This window comes from Hordeum vulgare, chromosome 7H, assembly GCF_904849725.1.
Source record: "Hordeum vulgare subsp. vulgare chromosome 7H, MorexV3_pseudomolecules_assembly, whole genome shotgun sequence".
Lineage (NCBI taxonomy): Eukaryota > Viridiplantae > Streptophyta > Magnoliopsida > Poales > Poaceae > Hordeum > Hordeum vulgare.
In genome coordinates this window covers 386035074-386058473 of record NC_058524.1, presented here as the reverse complement: position 1 = coordinate 386058473, position 23400 = coordinate 386035074, and the positions used below count along the sequence as shown (strand labels likewise).

The 23400-nt window shown below is 42.1% G+C and overlaps 1 protein-coding gene across 1 annotated transcript; it reads left to right on the top strand.

Annotated features, from left to right (window-relative positions):
- Nucleotides 1–15189: 15189 nt before the first annotated feature.
- Nucleotides 15190–21968, top strand: LOC123410275 (DNA topoisomerase 1 beta-like). The gene is made up of 16 exons (XM_045103184.1): nt 15190–15452; nt 15903–17274; nt 17406–17600; nt 17809–17889; nt 18179–18238; nt 18326–18420; nt 18511–18667; nt 18752–18877; nt 19820–19900; nt 19986–20076; nt 20164–20297; nt 20654–20722; nt 20806–20895; nt 20992–21095; nt 21179–21347; nt 21549–21968. The coding sequence occupies exons 2-16, from the start codon at nt 15955–15957 to the stop codon at nt 21615–21617; spliced, it is 2841 nt and encodes a 946-aa protein (XP_044959119.1). The 5' UTR covers nt 15190–15452; nt 15903–15954; the 3' UTR covers nt 21618–21968.
- The last annotated feature ends 1432 nt before the right edge of the window (nt 21969–23400 follow it).

Here is a 23400-nt window from a genome sequence, read left to right as displayed (position 1 = left end):
CCCACAACTCGAAGACAATTACAAGGATATGAAATCATGCATATAAGAGATCAGAAGAAACTCAAATAAGATTCATAGATAATCTGATCATAAATCCACAATTCATCGAATCTCGACAAACACACCGCAAAAGAAGATTACATCAGATAGATCTCCATGAAGATCATGGAGAACTTTGTATTGAAGATCTAAGAGAGAGAAGAAGCCATCTAGCTACTAGCTATGGACTCGTAGGTCTATGGTGAACTACTCACGCATCATCGGAGAGGTCATGGTGTTGATGAAGAAGCCCTCCGTATCTGAATCTCCCCTCCGGCAGGGCACCAGAATGTGTCCCAGATGGGATCTTGCGGAGACAGAAGCTTGCGGCAGCGGAAAAGTACTTTCAATGATCTCTTTATTTTTTCTGGGATTTTAGGGAATATATAGGCGAAAGACCTAGGGCGGAGGAGGCCCAGGGAGCCCACAAGCCTGCGAGGCGCGGCCCCCCTGGCCGTGGCTAGGGGCTAGTGGGGTCCCTGGCGACCCTCTGCCTTGGTTCTCAAGTCCCCCGATCGTCTTCTGTTTCGGAAAAAAATCTTTTTGGAAGTTTCGTTCCGTTTGGACTCCGTTTAAAATCCTCCTGTGAAAAGGATCAAAAACACGGAAAAAACAGGAACTGGCACTTGGCACTGAGTTAATAAGTTAGTCCCAAAAAGATATAAAAGGCATACAAAACATCCAAAGTTTGACAAGATAATAGCATGAAACCATAAAAAATTATAGATACGTTGGAGACGTATCAAGCATCCCCAAGCTTAACTCATGCTCGTCCTCGAGCAGGGAAGTGATAAAGACTGAATTTTTGATGTGGAATGCTACCTAGTATAGTTGTCCTTTGTAACTTCTTTCATGTGACATGAATGTTCAGATCCGTAAGATTCAAAACAATAGTTTGCTATTGACATGAAAACAATAATACTTCAAGCAAACTAGCAAGGTAATCATGAACTTTCGAAATAACAAGGCCAAAGAAAGTTATCCCTACAAAATCATATAGTCTGGCTATGCTCCATCATCCCCACACAACTAATTTAAATCATGCACAACCCCGGTATTGGCCAATTAGTAATTGTTTTTACACTCTTACTTTCTCAAACCTTTTACAACTATCACGCAATACATGAGCGTGAGCCATGGATATAGCACTATAGGTGGAATAGAGTGTGGTGGTGGTTGTGAGACAAAAAAGGAGGAGATGGTCACATTGACTCAGCTTATCAAAGGTCTATGGATATGCCCATTAATAGATATCAATGTGAATGAGTAGGGATTTCCATACAAAGGATGCACTAGATCCATAAGTATGTGAAAGCTCAAAAGGAGAACTAGTGGGTGTGCACCAACTTGCTTGCTCACGAAGACCCGGGGCAATTTGAGGAAGCCCATCATCGGAATATACAAGCCAAGTTATATAATAAAGATTCCCACTAGTATACGGTGGTGATGAAGCAAGAAGCTCTGAGTCATGAAGAACATGGTGCTATTATGAAGCACAAGTGTGGAAAAAGATAGTAGCACTGTCCCTTCTCTTTTTTATTATTATTTGGGCTCTTTGGCCTCTTTTTTTTGTTTGGGCTCTTTGGCCTCTCTTTTTTCCCCTCACATGGGACAATGCTCTAATAATTATGATCATCACACTTTTATTTACTCACAGCTCAAAGCTCAGAACGATGATGACTCTATAGGAAATGCCTCCGGCAGTGTACCGGGATGTGCAACGATCTAGCTTGGCGTATGAAATTGAAACATCTCTCTAGCTATCTTACGATCATGCAATGGCAATATGAGAGTGACAGCACAAGTCATGAGACGGAACGGTGGGAGTTGCATGGCAATATATCTCGAAATGGCTATGAAAATGTCATAGTAGGTAGGTATGGTGGCTCTTTTGAGGAAGGCATATGGTGGGTTTGTGCACCGGCGAAAGTTGCGCGGCACTAGAGAGGCTAGCAATGGTGGAAGGTGAAAGTGCATCTATACCATGGACTCACATTAGTCATGAAGAACTCACATACTTGTTGCGAAAGTTTATATCAGTAATCGAAACAAAGTGCTAAACGCATACTCCTAGGGGAAGGGTTGGTAGGTGTTAACCATCGCGCGATCCCGACCTCAACGCAAAGGATGACAATCAATAGATCAATTATGCTCCGACTTCCTAACATAGCGGTTCACCATACGTGCATGTTACGGGAATCACTAGCTTCAACACAAGTATTTCTAGATTCACAACACCCTACTAACATAACTCTTAATATTACCAAATCCACGTCTCAAAACTAATTGAGAGGAATCAAAACTTTTCTTTCTACTCAATGCACATGAAGATGGAGGTTTTTGTATCCTCTTTGGGTACCTAACACGTTTGGGACTACTTTCATAGCACAAGACAACTACCAAGTCATGCACCGCCATGCTCTAAAATATCTAAGTGAAGCACACAGAGCAAAATTATCTAGCTCAAAAGATATAAGTGAAGCACGATGAGCATTCTAGCAAAATCACGATGAGGGCATGTCTCTCTCAAAAGGTGTGCAACAAGGATGATTGTGACACAACAAAAAGAAAAGACTCCTACGATACAAGACACTCCAAGCAAAGCGCATATCATGTGGTGAATAAAAATATAGCTCCAAGTAATGTTACCGATGGATTGAAGACGAAAGAGGGGATGCCTTCCCGGGGCATCCCCAAGCTTAGGCTTTTTGGTGTCCTTGAATTTGGCTTGGGATGCCTTGGGCATCCCCAAGCTTGAGGTCTTTCCACTCTTTATCCCTTTGTCCATGAGAACATCAACCAAAACTTGAAAACTTCACAACACAAAACTTAAACAGAAACTCGTGATATCATTAGCACAAGAAAACAAACTACCACTTCTTTAGGTAGTGTAGCAATCTTGATTTCTATTCATATTGGTGTTAGGCTACTGTATTCGGACTTTTCGATGGCTAGTACCCCCCCCCCCCCGATACTATCCATAGTTTCATCAAAACAAGCATCCAACTCAACAAAAATTGAATCTGTCAAAAACAGACCACTCTGTAGCAATATGTATACTTCGTATACTTCTAGTACCTCAAAAATTCTGAAACATTACGACTGCCTGGGCAAAAGGCATATCAACCAGCAGCAAAAAGAATCAACTCAAAAGCTCTTTCTAAATAAAAATGACAAATAATCTCGTGAGCGAAAAGTTTTTGTCTTTTTCCAGCAGGATCAAACAACCATCACCAAGACTAGTTATAAAGGTTTTGCTTGGCTCAAACACAAAAAAGAACCAAAAAAACACAATCATAACAGAATTATGATGGTGTGGATGCAACAAAATAGAAAGAAAAAAGATAAATTCATTGGGTTGCCTCCCAACAAGCGCTATTGTTTAACGCCCTTAGCTAGGCATTGATAAATCAATGATGCTCACACAAAAGACAAGAATTGAAGCACAACGAGAGCATCATAAAGCATGTGAAAATCACATATAAGTCTAACATACTTCCTATGCATAGGCATTTCATAGGAGAACAAATTGGCAAGACAACCAATAGTTACCAAATGCAAGGAAGAAGAAAGAGACAATAGCAATCTCAACATAACGAGAGGTAATTTGGTAACATGAAAGTTTCTACCACAATATTTTCCTCTCTCACAAAAATTACATGTGGGATCATAATCAAATTCAACAAAATAGCTATCACAAAGGATATTCTTTTAATGATCCACATGCATGCAAAGTTGACGCTCTTCAAAAATAGTGGGGTTATCATCAACTAAAGTCATGACTTCTCCAAACCCACTTTCAATATTATTGCAAATATCAAATACATCATGAGGCTTAAACAAATTTTCAAGATCATAAGAAAAATCATCACCCCAATCACGATCATTGCAACAAGTAGTGGACAAAGCAAAACTAGCATCCCTAAGCTTAGGGTTTTGCATATTTTTAGCACGATTGTCATTAATAGAACTTAGTGAAACCATTGCAATCATGCTTTTCATTCAAGGAGCCCTCATGAATCACTTCATAAATTTCTTCATCACGATTTTTAGATTCACGCATCTCAAGCAAAACTCCATAGAAAAAGTCAAGTGCACTCAACTCACTAGCAATTGGTTCCACGTAAGTGGATCTCTTAAAGAGATTAGCAACTAGGTGAGGATCCATATCAATAGATTTTCAGCAAGCGAAGATGCAAGCATATTGAAGGCACATAGCACTCAAGCAAAGGAAAGGCAAGTGAGAGAAAAGGGCGAAAGAAAAAGGCAAATATTTTGGTAAATTTTTGTTTTTCAGAAGTGGGGGAGAGGAAAACGAGAGGCAAAAAAAGTAAATGCAAGAGATGAGTTTGTGACACTTACTTGGATGAGTTCTTGACTTGATCCTCCCCGGAAACGGCACCAGAAATCCTTCTGCTACGGCAACAAACAACGACGCCAGAAAATGGCACGTTGACGGAGACTGGGATTGCGTTGGTTTTTCCCTTGAAGAGGAAAGGGTGGTGCAGCACAGGAGCAGTAAGTATTTCCCTTAGTTTTAGAACCAAGGTATCAATCCAGTAGGAGAATCTCTTAAGTCCAGAGTACCTACGCAAACACAAACGAGCTTGCACCCAACGCTATAAAGGGGTTGTCAATCCCTTTAAGATTGATTGCAAAGTGAGATCTGAAGGCGGAAAGTGCAACGAAGTAAAAGAGTAAGGCTGAAAATATGGTGTGAAGTAGACCCGGGGGCCATAGTGTTCACTAGAGGATTCTCTCAAAATAGCAAATAATACGGTGGGTGAACAAATTACTGTCGAACAATTGATAGAACCGCGCAAAGTCATGACGATATCTAAGGCAATGATCATACATATAGGCATCACGTCCGAGACAAGTAGACAGATACTTTCTGCATCTACTACTATTACTCCACACATCGACCGCTATCCAGCATGCATCTAGTGTATTGAGTTCATGACGAACAGAGTAACGCCTTAAGCAAGATGACATGATGTAGAGGGATAAACTCAAACCAATGATGAAAACCCCATATTTTTACCCTTGATGGCAACAACACGATGCGTGCCTCGCTACCCCTTCTGTCACTGGGTGAGGTCACTGCACGGTATGAACCCAAAACCAAGCACTTCTCCCATTGCAAGAATCATAGATCAAGTTGGCCAAACAAAACCCACAACTCGAAGAGAATTACAAGGATATGAAATCATGCATATAAGAGATCGGAAGAAACTCAAATAAGATTCATAGATAATCTGATCATAAATCCACAATTCTTCGGATCTCGACAAACACACCGCAAAACAGGATTACATCGGATAGATCTCCATGAAGATCATGGACAACTTTGTATTGAAGATCCAAGAGAGAGAAGAAGACATCTAGCTACTAGCTATGGACCCGTAGGTCTATGGTGAACTACTCACGCATCATCGGAGAGGTCATGGTGTTGATGAAGAAGCCCTCTGTATCCGAATCCCCCTCCGGCAGGGCACCAGAACGTGCCCCACATGGGATCTTGCGGAGACAGAAGCTTGCGGCGGCGGAAAAGTACTTTCGATGATCTCTTGATTTTTTCTGGGATTTTAGGGAATATATAGGCGAAGGACCTAGGGAAGAAGAGGCCTAGGGAGCCCACAAGCCTGGGAGGCGCGGGCCCCCACTGGTCGCGGCTAGGGGGCTTGTGGGGTCCGTGGCGACCCTGTGCCTTGGTTCTCAAGTCCCCCGATCGTCTTCTGTTTCGGTGAACCGCTATGTGATGAAGTTTGAGCATGATTAGTTTATTGATTGCCATCCTTTGTGTAGCGGTCGGGATCGCGCGATGGTTTATACCTACCAACCCTTCCCCTAGGAGTATGCGTTGAATGCTTTGTTTCGATTACTAATAAAACTTTTGCAACAAGTATATGAGTTCTTCTTGACTAATGTTGAGTCCATGGTTTAGATGCACTTTCACCTTCCACCATCACTATCTTCTTTAGTACCGTGCAACTTTCGCCGGTACATAAACCTACCATATAGCCTCCCTCAAAACAGCCACCATACCTACCTACTATGGCATTTTCAAAGCCATTCCGAGATATATTACCATGCAACTACCACCATGACATGTGCCACCACTTCTACATTGCCATTGCATGATCATAAGATAGCTAGCATGATGTTTCTATTGATGTCTATGTCATGCTAGATCATTGTCATGATACACTACCGAAGGCATTTCATATAGAGTCATCATTGTTCTAAGCTTTGAGCTTTGAGTAAATAAAAGTGTGATGATCATCATTATTAGAGCATTGTCCCATGTGAGGAAACAAAAAAAAGAGGCCAAAGATACCCACCAAAAAAAAGAGGCCAAAGAGCCCAAAAAAGTAAGAGAAAAAGAGAGAAGGGACAATGCTACTATCTCCTTTCCACACTTGTGCTTCATAATAAGCACCATGTTCTTCATGATTGAGAGCCTCTCGTTTTGTCACCACCATATAACTAGTGGGAATTTTTGTTATATAACTTGGCTTGTATATTCCAATGATGGGCTTCCTCAAAATGGCCCTAGGTCTTCGTGAGCAAGCAAATTGGATGCACACCCACTAGTTCTCCTTTAGAGCTTTCACATACTTATAGCTCTAGTGCATCTTTTGTATGGCATTCCCTACTCATTCACATTGATATCTATTAAGGGGCATCTACATAGACTTTTTAATATGCCTAGTCAATGTGACCATCTTCTCCCTTTTTGTCTCACAACCTCCACCACTCCATTCCACCTATAGTGTTATAACCATGGCTCACGCTCATGTATTGCGTGAGAGTTGAAAAAGTTTGAGAAAGTAAAGGTGTGAAAACAATTACTTGGCCAATACCGAGGTTGTGCATGATTTAAATTCGTTGTGCAAGGATGATAGAGCATAGCCAGACTATATGATTTTGTAGGGATAACTTTCTTTTGGCCTTGTTATTTTGAAAGTTCATGATTACCTTGCTAGTTTGCTTGAAGTATTATTGTCTCCACATCAATAGCAAACTATTGTTTTGAATCTAACGGATCTGAACATTCATGTCACATAAGAGGAGTTACAAAGGACATCTATGCTAGGTAGCATGAAAGCATCAAAAAATCATTCTTTATCACTTCCCTACTCGAGGACGAGCAGGAGTTAAGCTTGGGGATGCTTGATACGTCTCCAACGTATCTATAATTTTTGATGGTTTCATGTTGTTATCTTGTCAAACTTTGGATGTTTTATATTCCTTTTATATCTTTTTTGAGACTAACCTATTAATTCAGTGCCAAGTGTCAGTTCCTGTTCTTTCCGTGTTTTTGACCCTTTTTCACGCGGAGTCCAAACGGAATAATTCTTTCTCGATGATTTTTATGGAAAATATCAAAAATACCGGAAGAAAAGAGATACCGGAGAGGGGTCCCGAGGAAGCCACAAGCCCTGTCGGCGCAGCCCCCCCCAGGCCGCACCAACCAAGCTTGTGGGGCCCTCAGGGGCCCACTTGACGCAACTCCACCGCCATTTGGTCCTATAAATCCAGAAACCTCCAGAAAGAAACCTAGATCGGGAGTTCCGCCGCCGCAAGCCTCTATAGCCACCAAAAACCAATCTGGAGCCCGTTCCGGCACCGTGCCGGAGGGGGAATCCATCTCCGGTGGCCATCTTCATCATCGAGGTGATCTCCATGACGAGGAGGGAGTAGTTCTCCCTCGGGGCTGAGGGTATGTACCAGTAGCTATGTGTTTGATCTCTCTCTCTCTCGTGTTCTTGAGATGTCTTGATCTCGATGTACCGTGGGCTTTGCTACTATAGTTGGATCTTATGATGTTCTTCCCCCTCTCCCTTCTTGTAATGAATTGAGTTTCCCCTTTGGAGTTATCTTATCGGATTGAGTCTTTGAGAACACTTGATGTATGTCTTGCACGTGTCTATCTGCTCTGATCAACTTGCGGGTTCGTGACATTGGGAACCTATGCATATGGGTTGGCACACGTGGATTCATGTGAGTACTTGATGTATGTTTTGGTGATCAACTTGCGGGTTCGTGACATTGGGAACCTATGCACAGGGGTTGGCACACGTTTTGACTCTCCGGTAGAAACTTTGGGGCACTCTTTGAAGTTCTATGTGTTGGTTGAATAGATGATTCTGAGATTGTGTGATGCATATCGTATAATCATACCCACAGATACTTGAGGTGACAATGGAGTATCTAGGTGACATTAGGGTCTTGGTTGATAAGTATCTTAAGGTGTTATTCTAGTACAAACTCTATGAAAGATTGAACGGAAAGAATAGCTTCATGCTATTTTACTACGGACTCTTGAATAGATCGATCAGAAAGAATAACTTTGTGGTGGTTTCGTACCAGACAATAATCTCTTCGTTTGTTCTCCGCTATTAGTGACTTTGGAGTGACTCTTTGTCGCATGTTGAGGGCTAGTTATATTATCCAATTATGTTATCATTGTTGAGAGAACTTCACTAGTGAAAGTATGAACCCTAGGCCTTGTTTCCACGCATTGCAATACCGTTGGTGCTCACTTTTGTTACTAGTTACCTTGCTGTTTTTGTAATTTCAGATTACAAAAACCTATATCTACCATCCATATTGCACTTGTATCACCATCTCTTCGCCGAACTAGTGCACCTATACAATTTACCATTGTATTGGGTGTGTTGGGGACACAAGAGACTCTTTGTTATTTGGTTGCAGGGTTGCTTGAGAGAGACCATCTTCATCCTACACCTCCCACGGATTGATAAACCTTAGGTCACCCACTTGAGGGAAAATTGCTACTGTCCTACAAACCTCTGCACTTGGAGGCCCAACAACGTCTACAAGGAGAAGGTTGCGTAGTAGACATCAGTAGGTAAAAGTGGTTTTCTCCTGATCAGATTGCGCAACAGGTATTTGAGAGAAACCAGAATAACCATCTAGAAAGCAGAAGTGTGTGTGTTTAGACAATCTTTCTAGCATTTGGTCAATAAAAGGCACAGGGTAATGATCTTTCCTGGTGGCTTTATTCAATTCCCTAAAATCAATTACCATCCTATAGCCAGTAATAATTCTCTATGGGATCAATTCATCTTTATCATTAGGGACAACGGTAATACCTCCCTTCCTAGGGACGCAATGCACTGGACTTACCCAATCATTATGAGCAACAAGATAGATAATACCTGCTTCCAGGAGCTTTAATATTTCTTTTCTTACTACCTCTTTCATCTTAGGATTTAATCTCCATTGATGATCAGCAACTGGTTTGGAATCTCGATCGGTTTTAATTTTATGTTGGCATAGAGTGGGACTAATGCCCTTAAGATCATCAAGAGTATATCCAATAGCAGCACGGTGCTTCCTCAGAGTTTTCAATAATTTCTTTTCTTCATGCTCTGAAAGGCTAGCACTAATAATAACAGGATATATCTCTTTTTCATCAAGATAAGCATACTTAAGAGTATCAGGTAACTGTTTAAGCTCGAACACAGGATCACCCTTTTGTGGGGGTGGATCTCCAAGCAGTTCAACAGGCAAATTATTTAAGGATAGGATGTTGTTCAAAGATAACTCTATCTATCTCATTCCTTTCATCCATATGCATATCATTTTCATGCTCAAGCAAGTATTGCTCGAAAGGATCAGTAGGAGGCACAACAATAGAAGCTAGGGCAATAATTTCATCCTTACTAGACAATTCTTTTTCATCAAGTTGTTTACCAAACTTGGAGAAAATTAATTCATGTGACACACCTTCAAAGCCAACAGTGACAATTTGCTTCTCAAAGTCAATATGAGCATTGACAGTATTGAGGAAAGGTCTGCCAAATATGATGGGACAAAAGCTATCTTGTGTGGTAGCAAGAACGAGAAAATCAGCAGGATACTTAGTTTTACCACACAAGACTTCAACATCTCTAACAATTCCCAAAGGGCAGATAGTATCTCTATTGGTAAGATGAATAGTAACATCAATAGGTTCCATCTCAACAGGTGCAATCTCGTCTTTAATTTCATCATATAAAGATCGAGGTATTGCACTAACACTAGCACCCACGTCACATAAACCATGATAACAATGATCTCCTATCTTAACAGAAACAACAGGCATGCCAACAACATGCCTATGTTTGTCTCTAGTATGAGGTTTAGCAATTCTAGCAGCATCTTCATAGAAGTGAATATCATGTCCATCAACATTGTCGGACAGGAGATCTTTGATAATATCAATGCTAGGTTCAACTCTAATTTGCTTAGGGGGTGTAGGTGTTCTAATGTAGCCCTTACGTATCACAGTTGGAGCTTTAGCATGATGCTTTATTCTAACAGGGAAAGGTGGTTTCTCAATGTAAGCACTAGGGACAATAGGATCATTATAAGCAATGACTTCCTCTTCAACTGGATTGGGTTTAACTACATTGACTTCTATGGGAGGATGATATTTAAACCACTTCTCTTTAGGGAGATTAATATGAGCAACAAATGATTCACATAATGAAGCTACTATCTCAGAGTCAAGTCCATGTTTAGCGCTAAAATCACAAAAAGTATTTGTTTCAACGAAGGATTTAACGCAGTCGAACTTAAGATTCATACCTTACTCCTTACCTTCATCAAACTCCCAATCTTCAGAGTTGCGTTTAATTCTTTCCAATAAATTCCATTTGAAGTCAATATCTCTCTTCATAAAAGAACCGGTACAAGAAGTGTCAAGCATGGTGCGATTATCATGAGAAAGCCGAGCATAAAAGTTCTGAATAATAATTTCTCTCGAGAGCTCATGGTTGGGGCATGAATATAACATTGACTTAAGCCTCCCCAAGCTTGAGCAATACTTTCTCTATCACGAGGCCAAAAATTATAGATATAATTCCGATCACGATGTACCAAATGCATAGGTAAAACTTTTGATGAAATTCCAATTTCAATCGGTTGTAGTTCCATGATCCAGTATCATCACATAGCCTATACCATGTCAATGCTTTACCCCTCAAAGATAAGGGAAAGACCTTCTTCTTGACCTCATCCTCGGGCAAACTCCCCGGCAACGACGCGAGAAAAGAGTCTCGATGACCCACAAGTGTAGGGGATCTATCGTAGTCCTTTCGATAAGTAAGAGTGTCGAACCTAACGAGGAGCAGAAGGAACTGACAAGTGGTTTTCAGCAAGGTATTCTCTGCAGGCACTGAAATTATCGGTGACAGATAGTTGTGTGATAAGATAATTCGTAGCGAGTAGCACGTAACAATAGTAACAAAGGTGCAGCAAGATGGCCCAATCCCTTTTGTAGCAAGGGCAAGCCTCGACAAACTCTTATATGAGGTAAAACGCTCCCGAGGACACATGGGGATTTCTGTCAAGTTGGTTTTCATCATGTTCATATGATTCACGTTCGCTACTTTGATAGTTTGATACGTGGGTGGACCGGTGCTTGGGTGCTGTCCTTACTTGGACAAACATCCCACTTATGATTAACCCCTTACGAAGCAACGCATAAACTAGGGTTTAAGATTCTATCACTCTAGCAACCCATCATCTACTTATTACTTTCCAAATCCTTCATCTAGGCCCAAATAATGGTGAAGTGTTATGTAGTCGACGTTCACATAACACCACTAAAGGAAAGACAATATACAACGCATCAAAATATCGAACGAATACCAAATTCACATGACTACTTATAGCAAGACTTATCCCATGTCCTCAGGAACAAAACTGACTACTCACAAAGCATAATCATGTTCATGACCAGAGAGGTATTGAATAGCATTAAGGATCTGAACATATAATCTTCCACCGAGTAATCCAACTAGCATCAACTACAAAGAGTAATTAACACTACTAGCAACCTTACAAGTATCAATCGGAGTCGCGCGACGGAGATTGGTTACAAGAGATGAACTAGGGTTTGGAGATGAGATGGTGCTGATGAATATGCTGATGGAGATGAGTCCCCTCCGATGAGAGGAGTGTTGGTGATGAGATGGCGATGATTTCCCCCTCCGGGAGGGAAGTTTCCCCGGCAGGATGACCCTACCGGAGCTCCAGATTGGTTCTGCTCAAGTTCCGCCTCGTGGCGGCGGCGTCTCCTCCCGAAAGCCTCCTCTTGATTTTTTCTAGGACGAAACCCTCCTTATAGCAAAAGATGGGAGCAGGAGGGGCAACAGGGGCCCCACAGGCCACCCAGGCGCGACCAGGAGGGTTGACCGTGCCTAGCAGGCTTGTGGCCTCCTGGTGGCTCCCCTCCGGTACTTCTTCCGCCCAGTATTTTTTTGTAAAATCCAAAATAATTCCTCGTTGATTTTCACGGCTTTAGGAGTTGCGCACAATAGGTATCTCAAACTTGCTCCCTTTTCAGATCAGAATTCCAGTTGCGGGCATTCTCCCTCTTCATGTAAACCTTATAAAATAAGAGAGAAAAGGCATAAGTATTGTACCGTAAAGTGTAATAACAACACATAAAGCGATAAATATCAACATAAAAGCATGACGCAAAATGGACGTATCAGGCACCCATCATGGAGTCGTTCCGCGAGATCAAGACCTGCATTGAGATTAGAGTGCTATGCGCTTCATAGATCGAGGTCAAAAAGACCCCCATCATATCAATTTGCGTAGGTAACACTTAATTATGTCAAATCGTCGATTGTTCGCCATGGAATTGGAATGTTCAAAATGTTGATACGCGCGATTGCTCAACCTCACATAATGTTCCAACATTGTATTTTTTGTTGTAATTTTGATTGTTCATTAGAATTGTAGATACTATGCTCGAGTAGTTTTACTAAAACATATTGTTTATGAACCACACATGCCGAACTTATTCTACCATGCTGAGAAGACAAAGCTTCACCTGACTACTCCTTTATTAATAGACCCAATCTTTAAAGCCATACCGTGTGAGGGTTCAGAAGGAAATACTCATTCTGTGTGACCACGACAGGGATGGAGCTCTCGCCGATGTGGAGTTCAATGATTTTAGGCTTGTATTTATTGCGTTTGATATGCTTTCAAATGTTAACACGCGTCCTGGGTTGAGTCTTGACCTTACTATTGAAGCCAGTAATCCTCATATTATCGTGAGGTTGTTGAGCAAATGAGCAGGTAAACTGGCTTTTTTTGGTTGCTTGGTATGTGCAATTCCTATTGCACATCATGGGAAATTGATATATTTTTGTTCTATATAGTGTTATTAGTGCGGTATTAATGGATGGACATGGTTTTCCTTTAAGTTGCTATTGAGAAATTATCTCATTGTATCTCATTGATATTCAATTATCAATTGCCTCTAAATATGTGAAGTTGGACAAGGAAGTGAATATGCAGGAAGATAGAGGTATGTAACCTTTTTGTATCTCACAATCTTTAGTTTTCGAGTGAAGTTTTGGTTTCTACTTCTGAGATTGTAGAGTGCATGTTTATACTATGCATTCAAGCTATTCCCACACCAAAGTCTGTTAGTTAGTGTGGAATTCGATTTTCCTGTAGTGTTATCACTATATGAACTTATTTGCGTGTTTTTTCATTTTTATTTGTATATGTTGTCCAGTTATCGGCATTCTGCAGAAATAGGGCAACAAGATTCACGTCTATGATTTCACTTTCGTAGTGGAAGAGTTGTGAGACCATGCAGTTGCTTTGTTTTATCCATACTAATAAAATGACCACGTTTGATCACTTTCCTTCCTAGCTCTTAGATTACATGCTAATTATTAGCTGGTAAAGCAAAATATATAATCCTCACATGAGAAGCCTCATGTTTTTTAGATGGACATTTGAGTACATTATTATCAACTATTAATTTTGTAATATTCATTAGTATTGCACTACTAGAATTGTTTTGCTTATTTTTATTTAAACATTTACCTATTAACTAGGATGAAAGTCCCGTCGACGACGAGGCGCGTACGAAAACTTTGTAAATTTGAAGATGATATGCCGGCTCAGTCTATTGAAGATGCTCATAAGGATAAAGTGTGCGTGCGTGGGTTCATAGAGGTAAGTGTATGCACGTGTATACTGTATTAAAAAAAACTAAAATGAATGTTTATTTTTTAAGAAATATGTGCATTACACGTGCATGCTAACTAGTGGCAAGAAAGAAAAGCTAGGATGAATTTGGAAATATGTCTGTTCAAGTAAGGATGGTGTGGCGGCGACATCTTTGCGGTGGACCTGTGTCCTCGGGCTCCGTCGTTGCGATGGTGTTTGCTCCAACGCCGTTGTGGAGCTTGGGAGTTAGTTCATGAGCGGATGTGAATCGTGGTCTGTATCGACGATATTTGGAAGACGGAACGTGTGCTGGGTTCGTGGTTGATGGATGACAGGTGTGGTTTCCTCCTTCGACGTCTTAGTCGTGGTGGGGTGCCAGATCTAGAGATCGATGGCATGTCCGGGGTGTTGCTCCGGTTTCATTCGTTTAACGACAATGACTTCACTTTTTGTGAGCCACCTTGGAGGTCTGTAAAGCTGCATATCATTGATGGAGCCGCGTCAAGCTCGGATGAGGAGGTGATCTGTTATTTTTTTCCCCTTGTTGGCTAGACGGACGTGAGTGTGAAGCTTAGCGATGTTCTGCTATCTTTTTAATTTTAACATATCGGTCTTTACGTAAGTTGTATTTTATATTTTATCATATGAATGAGACACGTATTACCACGCAGAAAAAAAAAACTAGTGGCAAGAAAGAAAAGCTAGGGAATGTAATGCACACATCAACCATCCATCCAAGCACGCATTAAAAAAAAACTATCCATCCAAGCTTTTCGTGTTTCCATACCGGAAACGTGATGACGGGTTCATGTACGTGTCGCTTTCCACCACGCTAGCCGTCTATATCCACACAAGGGGGACGCGAAGGCCCCCGCTGACACGACGGCCCCACCCGACGGTGCCCTTCTTCAGGCTTTCGGGCAGTTCTGATGCACCCAACGGGGAGCACACATCGCACGCACCGCCAGCTCTCTGTCTGCGCACGGGCCCCTATCTCTCTCCGGTGTGCCCCACCTATGCCCTGACGCTAATCTCTCCTCCCCGCCGTATTTGTCACTGCGGTCGGGCCCCACTGGTCAAGTGTATCCTCCCGCTGCCCCCCCCCCCCTCTCTCTCTCCTCCCCACCCATCTCTCTGGCGTGAGCGTGAGCGTGAGCGCGAGAGGGAGAGAGAAAAAAACCGAGACCAGACAGAGAAGAAGAGAGAGGGCGGGGGAGAGATAGAAATACGAGCGAGCAGCGGGAGGAGAGGACACAGATAAGCCGCGCCAGCCCTAACCCTAAACTCCGTCCCGTCCCCCCACCGCCGCCGCTGCCGCTGCCGCCTTGACGGAGGGCGGACCGCGTCGAGATCCGTCCGGCGACTCCGTCTCCTCGCTCCGCGCCCGCCGGCCGACGCGCCGGACACGCGACGAGGTGCGTCTCGCTCTCTCCCTCCCTCCCTCCGTCCCTGCACCTTCTCCGTCTCTCGCGCGAGCTGGGCTCGGGGTCCGCGCGCCGTGGTGGAGGCCCGACGGGGCCGCGCCCCGCGGATCGGGGGCGTCGACGTGTTCGCGCCATATGAGAGAGGCTGCTTCCTTCTGTTTCTCGGCGCGGGGCTGTCGATCTGGGAGGGGGCGCTTGCGTGGCAGAGCTGTGGCCCGGGTTGGCGTCTTGTTGCGTCGTGTCTAATGATGTTAGTAGGATAATATTGAACAGCTATCTCTAGACCGCTAGTATCTCTGCTGACCTTGACAGAAATGGGATGACGGCAATCCAAAATTTGGAGCACGGTTTAGCTCTCAAGATGCCGCGATTTGCGCATAGTTCATTCTTCCACTCGTTCATCACCTGCAGTTTTCTTACACGGGTGAACTGTGCTTGCAGGTGCGGCTGAATTGGTCTATTCCATCGGGCATCCCGCCACCGCGGGGAAGCAATGTCTGTTGTCAATCCTCCATTCTACGACGACAATGACGATGATGATACCCCACTATCCTTCAAGAGGTCGTCAACCAGCAGGCCAGCCCCCTCGAAGCAGGAAGGCGCATCGGCAAATATCACTTATGTTAGGAGCCCTAAAGCTGCGGCCTCGAATCACCAGAGGAATGGGATTAATGGCGCTTCTAGGTCGCCGCTGCCACTGAAGCCACAGTTTACCAACTCAAACCCTCGGCCTTCAGGGTATGTTCAGCCAAACAGTTCTGTAGAACGGAGTCAAAAGAGCAACACAGTGGATAAGAGTAAAATGAAAAGACCTCATGCCGAAGGTAACAAGTCAGATGATTCAGATGATGACAAGCCACTTGCGTTTAGGAAAAAGCCTGACACGAAATTAAAGAAAGTCGTCGCAGGAGGTGAGAACGCATATGATTCAGATGATGATCATAAGCCACTTGGTATGAATATCAACTCAGCAAAAGTGGCTTCTAATAATAGCACAAGTAAGACTGTTTTGGTGAAGACTGCACCTAAGACAGTGCAACCTGATGATGATTCAGATGATGATCATAAGCCACTTGGTCAGAGGTTCAACTCAGCAAAAGGGGCTTCTAGTAATAGCACAAATAAGCCCGTTTTATTGAAGTCTGAACCTAAGATTGTGCAATCTGATGATGATTCAGAGGATGAGAAACCACTTGCCAGCAGGTTACCCACTAATGCTGCTTCAAAAAGTAGAGGTAGCGCATCTGATTCAGAGGATGAGAAGCCTCTGTCTGCTCGATTTTCGAGAGGTACTGCAGGTACATCTGTGAGTATCTCAAATTCTAAGGACAAGCTCCCGTCTAACAACAAGGGGCTAAATAATAATTCGAGTGCTCCACGGAATTCAGTTAAAAGGCCAGGTGATAACAATAATCAAACAAGTTCAGCTCTTAAGAAGATCAAATATTCTGATGTTTCTGTCTCAGGAAGTGTCAAAAGAGAATCCAAGGACGATGACAGTAACAGCATACCTGTTGAACGAAAACTGACACTGGGGGAGTCTTCAAAAAGCAAGCTACCTGTAAAGAATATTGTAAAGAAGAGTCCTTTATCTGTTAAGAAGGACAATAAGAAATTCAAAACAAAAACAAAGAAAGCAATGAAAAGTTCCCAGTTCTCAAAATCACTGAGGGAGCCTCCAGGATCTGGCGGTGGAAAGAAATGGTCTACTTTGGAGCACAATGGTGTTATTTTCCCCCCTCTATACAATCCCCATGGCGTCAAAATGCTTTACAACGGGCAACCTGTTGAGCTGACTCCAGATGAGGAGGAGGTGATCTCTAAAGCATTTGCTATTTGTCATTTTGTTTTGCAAGTCTGGATTCATCGCAATGAGAATGATGTAGTGTCCAGGGCGCTTTGAATACGAATAAATTGTTCCTTTGCTAATTCTCTGCGTTGCAGGTTGCAACCATGTTTGCTGTGATGAAAGACACGGAGTATGCGACAAAGAAAACATTTATCGACAACTTCTTTGGTGACTGGAAAAAAATTCTTGGTAAAAACCATATCATCAAGAAATTTGAGCTTTGTGACTTCACCCCTATTTTTGAATGGCACCTCAGAGAGAAGGAGAAGAAGAAACAGATGACATCGGAGGTAGATTTTACCGACTTGTTATAGCATAGCTCTGCATGGCGGAATTATTCCATGGAATGAAATTTTTGTTCATACTGTTGTAATCTTGCCAAGTTGGTTGATTATGAGTTCATGACTAGATATTGTGTCCAAATGTTAGTAGGTTGGAGAATGCATGTTTATTGTGCCTTCTTCGTCTCGAGTGATTAATCTTGATTTTTGCTTACAGGAGAAGAAAGCATTGCGGGAAGAGAAACTGAAGCAAGAGGAGAAGTATATGTGGGCTGTTGTTGATGGTGTTAGAGAGAAGGTTCTGTTTCTGTACTGTGATTTTCTTACTCACTTGTTGCCTTCTTGAATCATATATAATTCCTTTGTTAATTTGTTAACGTACTCTGCTAGATACACATTCTCAGTCAGCAATTGAGAGGCTGACCATGCTAGTTAATCAATCAAGATCTTTACATTGGATGCAAAGAATGGCATGTTACTGTTATTATTAAATGATGATCTCCTTATCTTGCACTGCTCTTCCTGTTCCCGATTTCTTGTACATGCGTAACAGTTGTCTTCTGGACTAAACTGTTTGTTCAATTCAGGTTGGCAATTTCAGAGTAGAACCACCAGGCCTGTTCAGGGGACGAGGAGAGCATCCCAAGGTGCACATATGAAAATGTTTAATCGATACATTTTACCCTCTTTAAGGGAGAGCCTTCAGTTTAAGGCTTTTTGTTACATCGTTTCAGATGGGAAAACTGAAGAGACGTATTCGTCCAAGTGATATTACAATAAACATTGGAAAAGACACTCCAGTCCCAGAGTGTCCAATAGAGGGAGAAAGGTACCCTAATTTTTTTTCTCTGTTAGTAAATTATGTATTTGTGAAGGAGCTGGTAGCATGTATAAACTCTTGATTGCTCATGTTATGCAGCTGGAAAGAAGTCAAACATGACAATACTGTTACATGGTTGGCCTTTTGGAATGACCCGATTAGCCAAAAAGATTTCAAGTATGTTTTCTTGGCAGCAAGCAGCTCACTAAAGGGACAGAGTGACAAGGAGAAATATGAGAAGTCCCGAAAGTTGAAGGTGAGGAGGTTCAGTTCAGTGTGTGTGTCATGTTAATTTAAGTCGACAAGTACAGATAACCATCTTTCTGCATGGCATTGGCAGGATCACATACACAATATACGTGTAAATTACACAAAGGATTTCAAGAGCAAAGATGTCTCAAAGAAGCAAATTGCAGTGGCAACATACCTCATAGATAAACTAGCCCTTAGAGCTGGTAATGAGAAGGTATTTTCCTACTGGACCTAATTGCTTGTAGTTATGTACTGACGCTCAATTTTATTTGGGATGGTTGGCATGTTATTTGTGTTGGCAATGTAGCATTCACAACTATGCTTGTTGCCAAAGAACACATTCAAACAGCATGCACAAAATATATTTTTTCTGTTAATGCACAACTATGCTTGCTTTTATGTGGTACTCCCTCTGTTCACAATATAAGATGTTCTAACTTTTTTCTGAATGGATGTACATAGTCACATTTGAGTGTGTTTGTTCACTTATTTACTCCATATTGAAATATCCAAAACATCTTATATTTGTGAACGGAGAGAATATATCTCATCAGCATCATTAACATCAGCACAATAAATTACTCTTTTCCCGTCAAACTATAAAGGATTTTTTTTTTGCTTTTTTGTGGCAAGACTATAAAGATTAGTTGCCACCAACTATTTACATGATAAGCTAATCTTCTACCAAAAAATTCTTTCTTTCAGCATTATTTTTCATTTGTACTCCCTCCGTTCCTAAATACTCCCTCCGTCCGGAAATACTTGTCCTAGAGATAAATGTATCTAGACTTATTTTAGTTATAGATACATTCATTATATTTAATTTTAGGACAAGTATTTCCGGACGGAGGGAGTATAAGTCTTTTTAGAGATTTCCCTATGGACTGCATACGGATGTATGTAGACATACTTTAGAATGTGGATTCACTCATTTTGCTTCGTATGTAGTCCGTAGTGGGATCTCTAGAAAGACTTATACTCCCTCCGTCAAAATTCTTGTCTTAGATTTGTTTAGATATGAATGTGTCTAGTCAAGTTTTAGTATTTGGATACATCCATTTCTAAACAAAACTAAGACAAGAATTTTGGGACAGAGGGAGTATTTAACTTCGAGCTTCATTCACATATATTTCATGCTACTTGATTCCCTTTTCAGGATGATGATGAGGCTGATACTGTTGGTTGTTGTACGTTGAAGGTTGATAATGTTACCTGTGTGCCTCCAAATAAGCTTCAGGTCTTGATATTCATCATTTTTGTATGATGGTTACTCACTGTGATAAAGCAATTTTGATGTTAATCTGATGTTTGGTGACTTGCAGTTTGACTTCCTTGGTAAAGATTCTATAAGATATTTCAACACTGTAGAGGTTGAATTACCTGTGTACAATGCGATTGAGGAATTCCGTACTGGTACCTCCTGTGCTCCCTCTCCCTCCGTCTGTCCCTCTCTTGCTGCCCTGGAAAATTTGTTCACATGTGTTCCTCTTGTCTTTATAGGCAAAAAGGACGGAGATGCCGTCTTTGACAAGCTTGATACAACAAAACTAAATCATCACCTGAAGGACTTGATGCCTGGCCTTACTGCAAAAGTGTTCCGTACTTATAATGCTTCGATTACCTTGGATGCTATCGTAAGTTCAAAGTAGAACTCACCATTTCTTACCAGGACTCTGTTCTCTACTATTTTGTTGATTTGTTTGGGATCGCACTGACTCGGGGCTCAGTGAAGTGATTATTTGTCCTTTGCCGCTATTAAGACAATCAAGAGCATTTTTTGTAATGTTTTGCTATTGTACTTTAATATGGTAACTGCACTAAATATTTGGTCTATCAATTTAACAGTCACCATTGTATCTTCAGTTGCTGCAGTTACCTGATTTTTTCTTCTTATTCCCAAAAGAACGCTTAGCATTACCATGTTTCATGTGATTACCATGTTATGTATTTTATTGGTCCAAATAAAAATTTACATGTGCTGATATTGCAGTTGCACGAAGAAACAGAAGATGGAACCCTTCTTGAAAAGATTGCTGTCTATCAACGAGCAAATAAAGAGGTAGAGTCTGTTACTCTTAAGAAGAAGAAAAATCATGCATTATCATCTTTTTCAACTCTCTAAGGTGCCTTTTGTTTACCCAGGTTGCTATAATCTGTAACCATCAGCGTGCTGTGTCAAAGTCACACGATACCCAGATGACTAAGCTGAATGAAAAGATTGATGAATTAAAGGTTGGTCGTGGTTGCAAATGATTAGGTCGGAACTTAAATTATTGCTACTTCTTTGCCCTGTAAGCTCTGATGTCATCATTTGCTTATTTTCTCCAGGCCCAGGTGGATGAGCTGAACAAAGATTTGGGTAAAATGAAGAGAGGAAAGCCTCTAGGCAACGGTGCAGATGGGAAGCCAAAGAGAACTTTGGCACCTGAAGCGTAATATCTTAACACAGATATATCATATTTTTGTACATTTGAACAAAGAGTGGAGCAAACAGTCTCAACAAATCTACTTGCAGGATTGAGAAGAAGATCTCTCAGATAGAAACCAAGATAGAGAAAATGGAGATGGATAAGAAGACGAAAGAGGATTTGAAGACGGTGGCATTAGGGACATCAAAGATCAACTACCTTGATCCTAGAATTACGGTAGCATGGTGCAAAACCCATGAAGTCCCTATTGAGAAGGTATCATAGTTTAAGGACCACTACTTGTTTCTTTTCTAGGTTCTACAAATTCATTGCATAGCTGCTTCTTTTGTTAGCTCAGTGATCATATTACATGTCTACACCAAATTATAGCATTTCGTAGTTGGTGGCCCACTCTGTTGCTTTCCTATGCTAATATCTCATTTTGTACTTGCTTGGCTTGGCAATTTTTGCTGACAGATTTTCAGCAAGACGATTCTTGCAAAGTTTGGATGGGCAATGGATGTCGAGCCGGATTTCAGATTCTAAGAGTATTGGATTCTGGATGAGCCAATGCCCCCTTGGTAAATTCGATTCAGCTTCCAGGCCTTCTCCCGGACACCTAACTGCAACTAGTAGTAAAGGAAGAGCTCGGTGTTTGTTTTTTGAAGTCTCCCTGCTCCTGGAAGAAGGAAGCACCCGGCATTCTCTTTGTAGGCTTTTTTTCTACCCATCTTCTCTTCCGTACTTGCTATGGTCCGATTGCCTAAACTCGTGTTTGCATTTGGGCCGACAAATTTTAGCTTGTTGAGAACTGATGGACATTCATTTTATACCGGATTAATCTCAAATATAGATGACCTCTCAGAGTGATGGTTGTGGATTCGTTTGGACGAGGAAGCAAACTGTGTTGTTTGATGTAGTGGAGAACTGGTTGTGTGAACCAAGTTAAGTGCATGCTGAGGTGTAAGTTTTAATCGTTAAGTGTTTGGGGGGGGGGGGGGGGGGGGGGGAGGGTGGGGGCTCGACCCACCCCGACGAACGCCATGTGGCACCTACAATCTCAAAGCAAATATCAATTCCCATCGTAGTAATCCTAGTTCCCGTCCCTGGCTATAAGCTGTAAATTAGCCGGGCAGATTCAACGTTCATCTTGGCGGCACACCAAGATTACGTCGGCGACGGCCGCATGCCAAAACACATGGGGCTGCTCATCTGACTCCAGGCCGGTTATTTCTCTTTTTGAGGGTACGTCAATGATAATATCAATAGTTTTATAGAAGGCAGAATATATGTATACGAGGTTACATATATTGTTAGTTGGGAGTCACGAGTCGATCTTAATCCAGCCCCCACTCCACGCACCCAACGTTACTCGTCGATCGTATCCCATTTGTTTCGAACCATGGTCCTGCCAAACACTCTACCATTCATTTGCTTGCATAAACTCCAGGCCGGTTATTTCAGTCGAGGAGTCACAGAGTAGCCCCATGAAAGCTGTTGTTGTTCATATTTTCTCGGGTCCACATTTTTTTTGCAAGGATAAAAGAGCTTATTCCATTGGTAAAGGGTTACAATCCAGAGGCAATAATTCCTCGATACATGGAGGATCACGGTTAAGCCACACAGAAGTGGCCTGTTCCGTACGACTATAAAGAGTGAGTAGATCCGCTACCCTGTTTTGTTCACGTTTAATCTGATGAGGAATAAACTCCCAATTCTGCATTAGAGCATTGATCTCACCCACTAAGTGTCCATATTTAGATATACATAAGCGATCATTGATGAGACTTGATAAAGCTTGAGAAGAATTGAATTGCACCATCATAGTGTGTTGACCCGTGAGGGCCATTCCCTGCATGAGAGCATGAAGTTCTGCTTCCAACGGAGTTAATTGCATAAAACCACCACATTTCGGGCTTCTTCTGCAGAAAACCACCTCATCTCTAATCATTTGCAAAAATCATCGCACATTCAGTAAACTTTTTGCAGATAGCAATGATAAAGTGATTTGGCATGTTTGATCACTTTCTGGCAAGTGGGACCCAATTGTAAGAAGCCGACTCAACAAACAATTAACACATACACCCCTATATTTGAAAAAGAAAAGCAATCAGCCCCTCCCCCGTGGGGCACTAGTGAAGCAATGCGAGCTCGGCCGACACAACGACGCCCTGACCTTGCTGACCGTCGGGGTGCCGTGGCAGGGAGCATGAGCCTCGGCAGGGCGGACACAAAGAAGAAGAGGAGGTGGTGAGCAGTAGCAGCCGCGGGCAGCGGCGAGCAGCGCGGAGCAACGGCAACCGTAGGGAGTAGCGGAAAGCACTGAGGA

Coding starts and splice junctions, on each gene's coding strand:
- LOC123410275 (XM_045103184.1), top strand. CDS start 15,955: ATGTCTGTTGTCAATCCTCCATTCTACGACGACAATGACGATGATGAT. Junction 18,239..18,325: donor GACGAGGAGAGCATCCCAAG/GTGCACATATGA, acceptor ACATCGTTTCAG/ATGGGAAAACTGAAGAGACG. Junction 21,096..21,178: donor AGAACTTTGGCACCTGAAGC/GTAATATCTTAA, acceptor ATCTACTTGCAG/GATTGAGAAGAAGATCTCTC.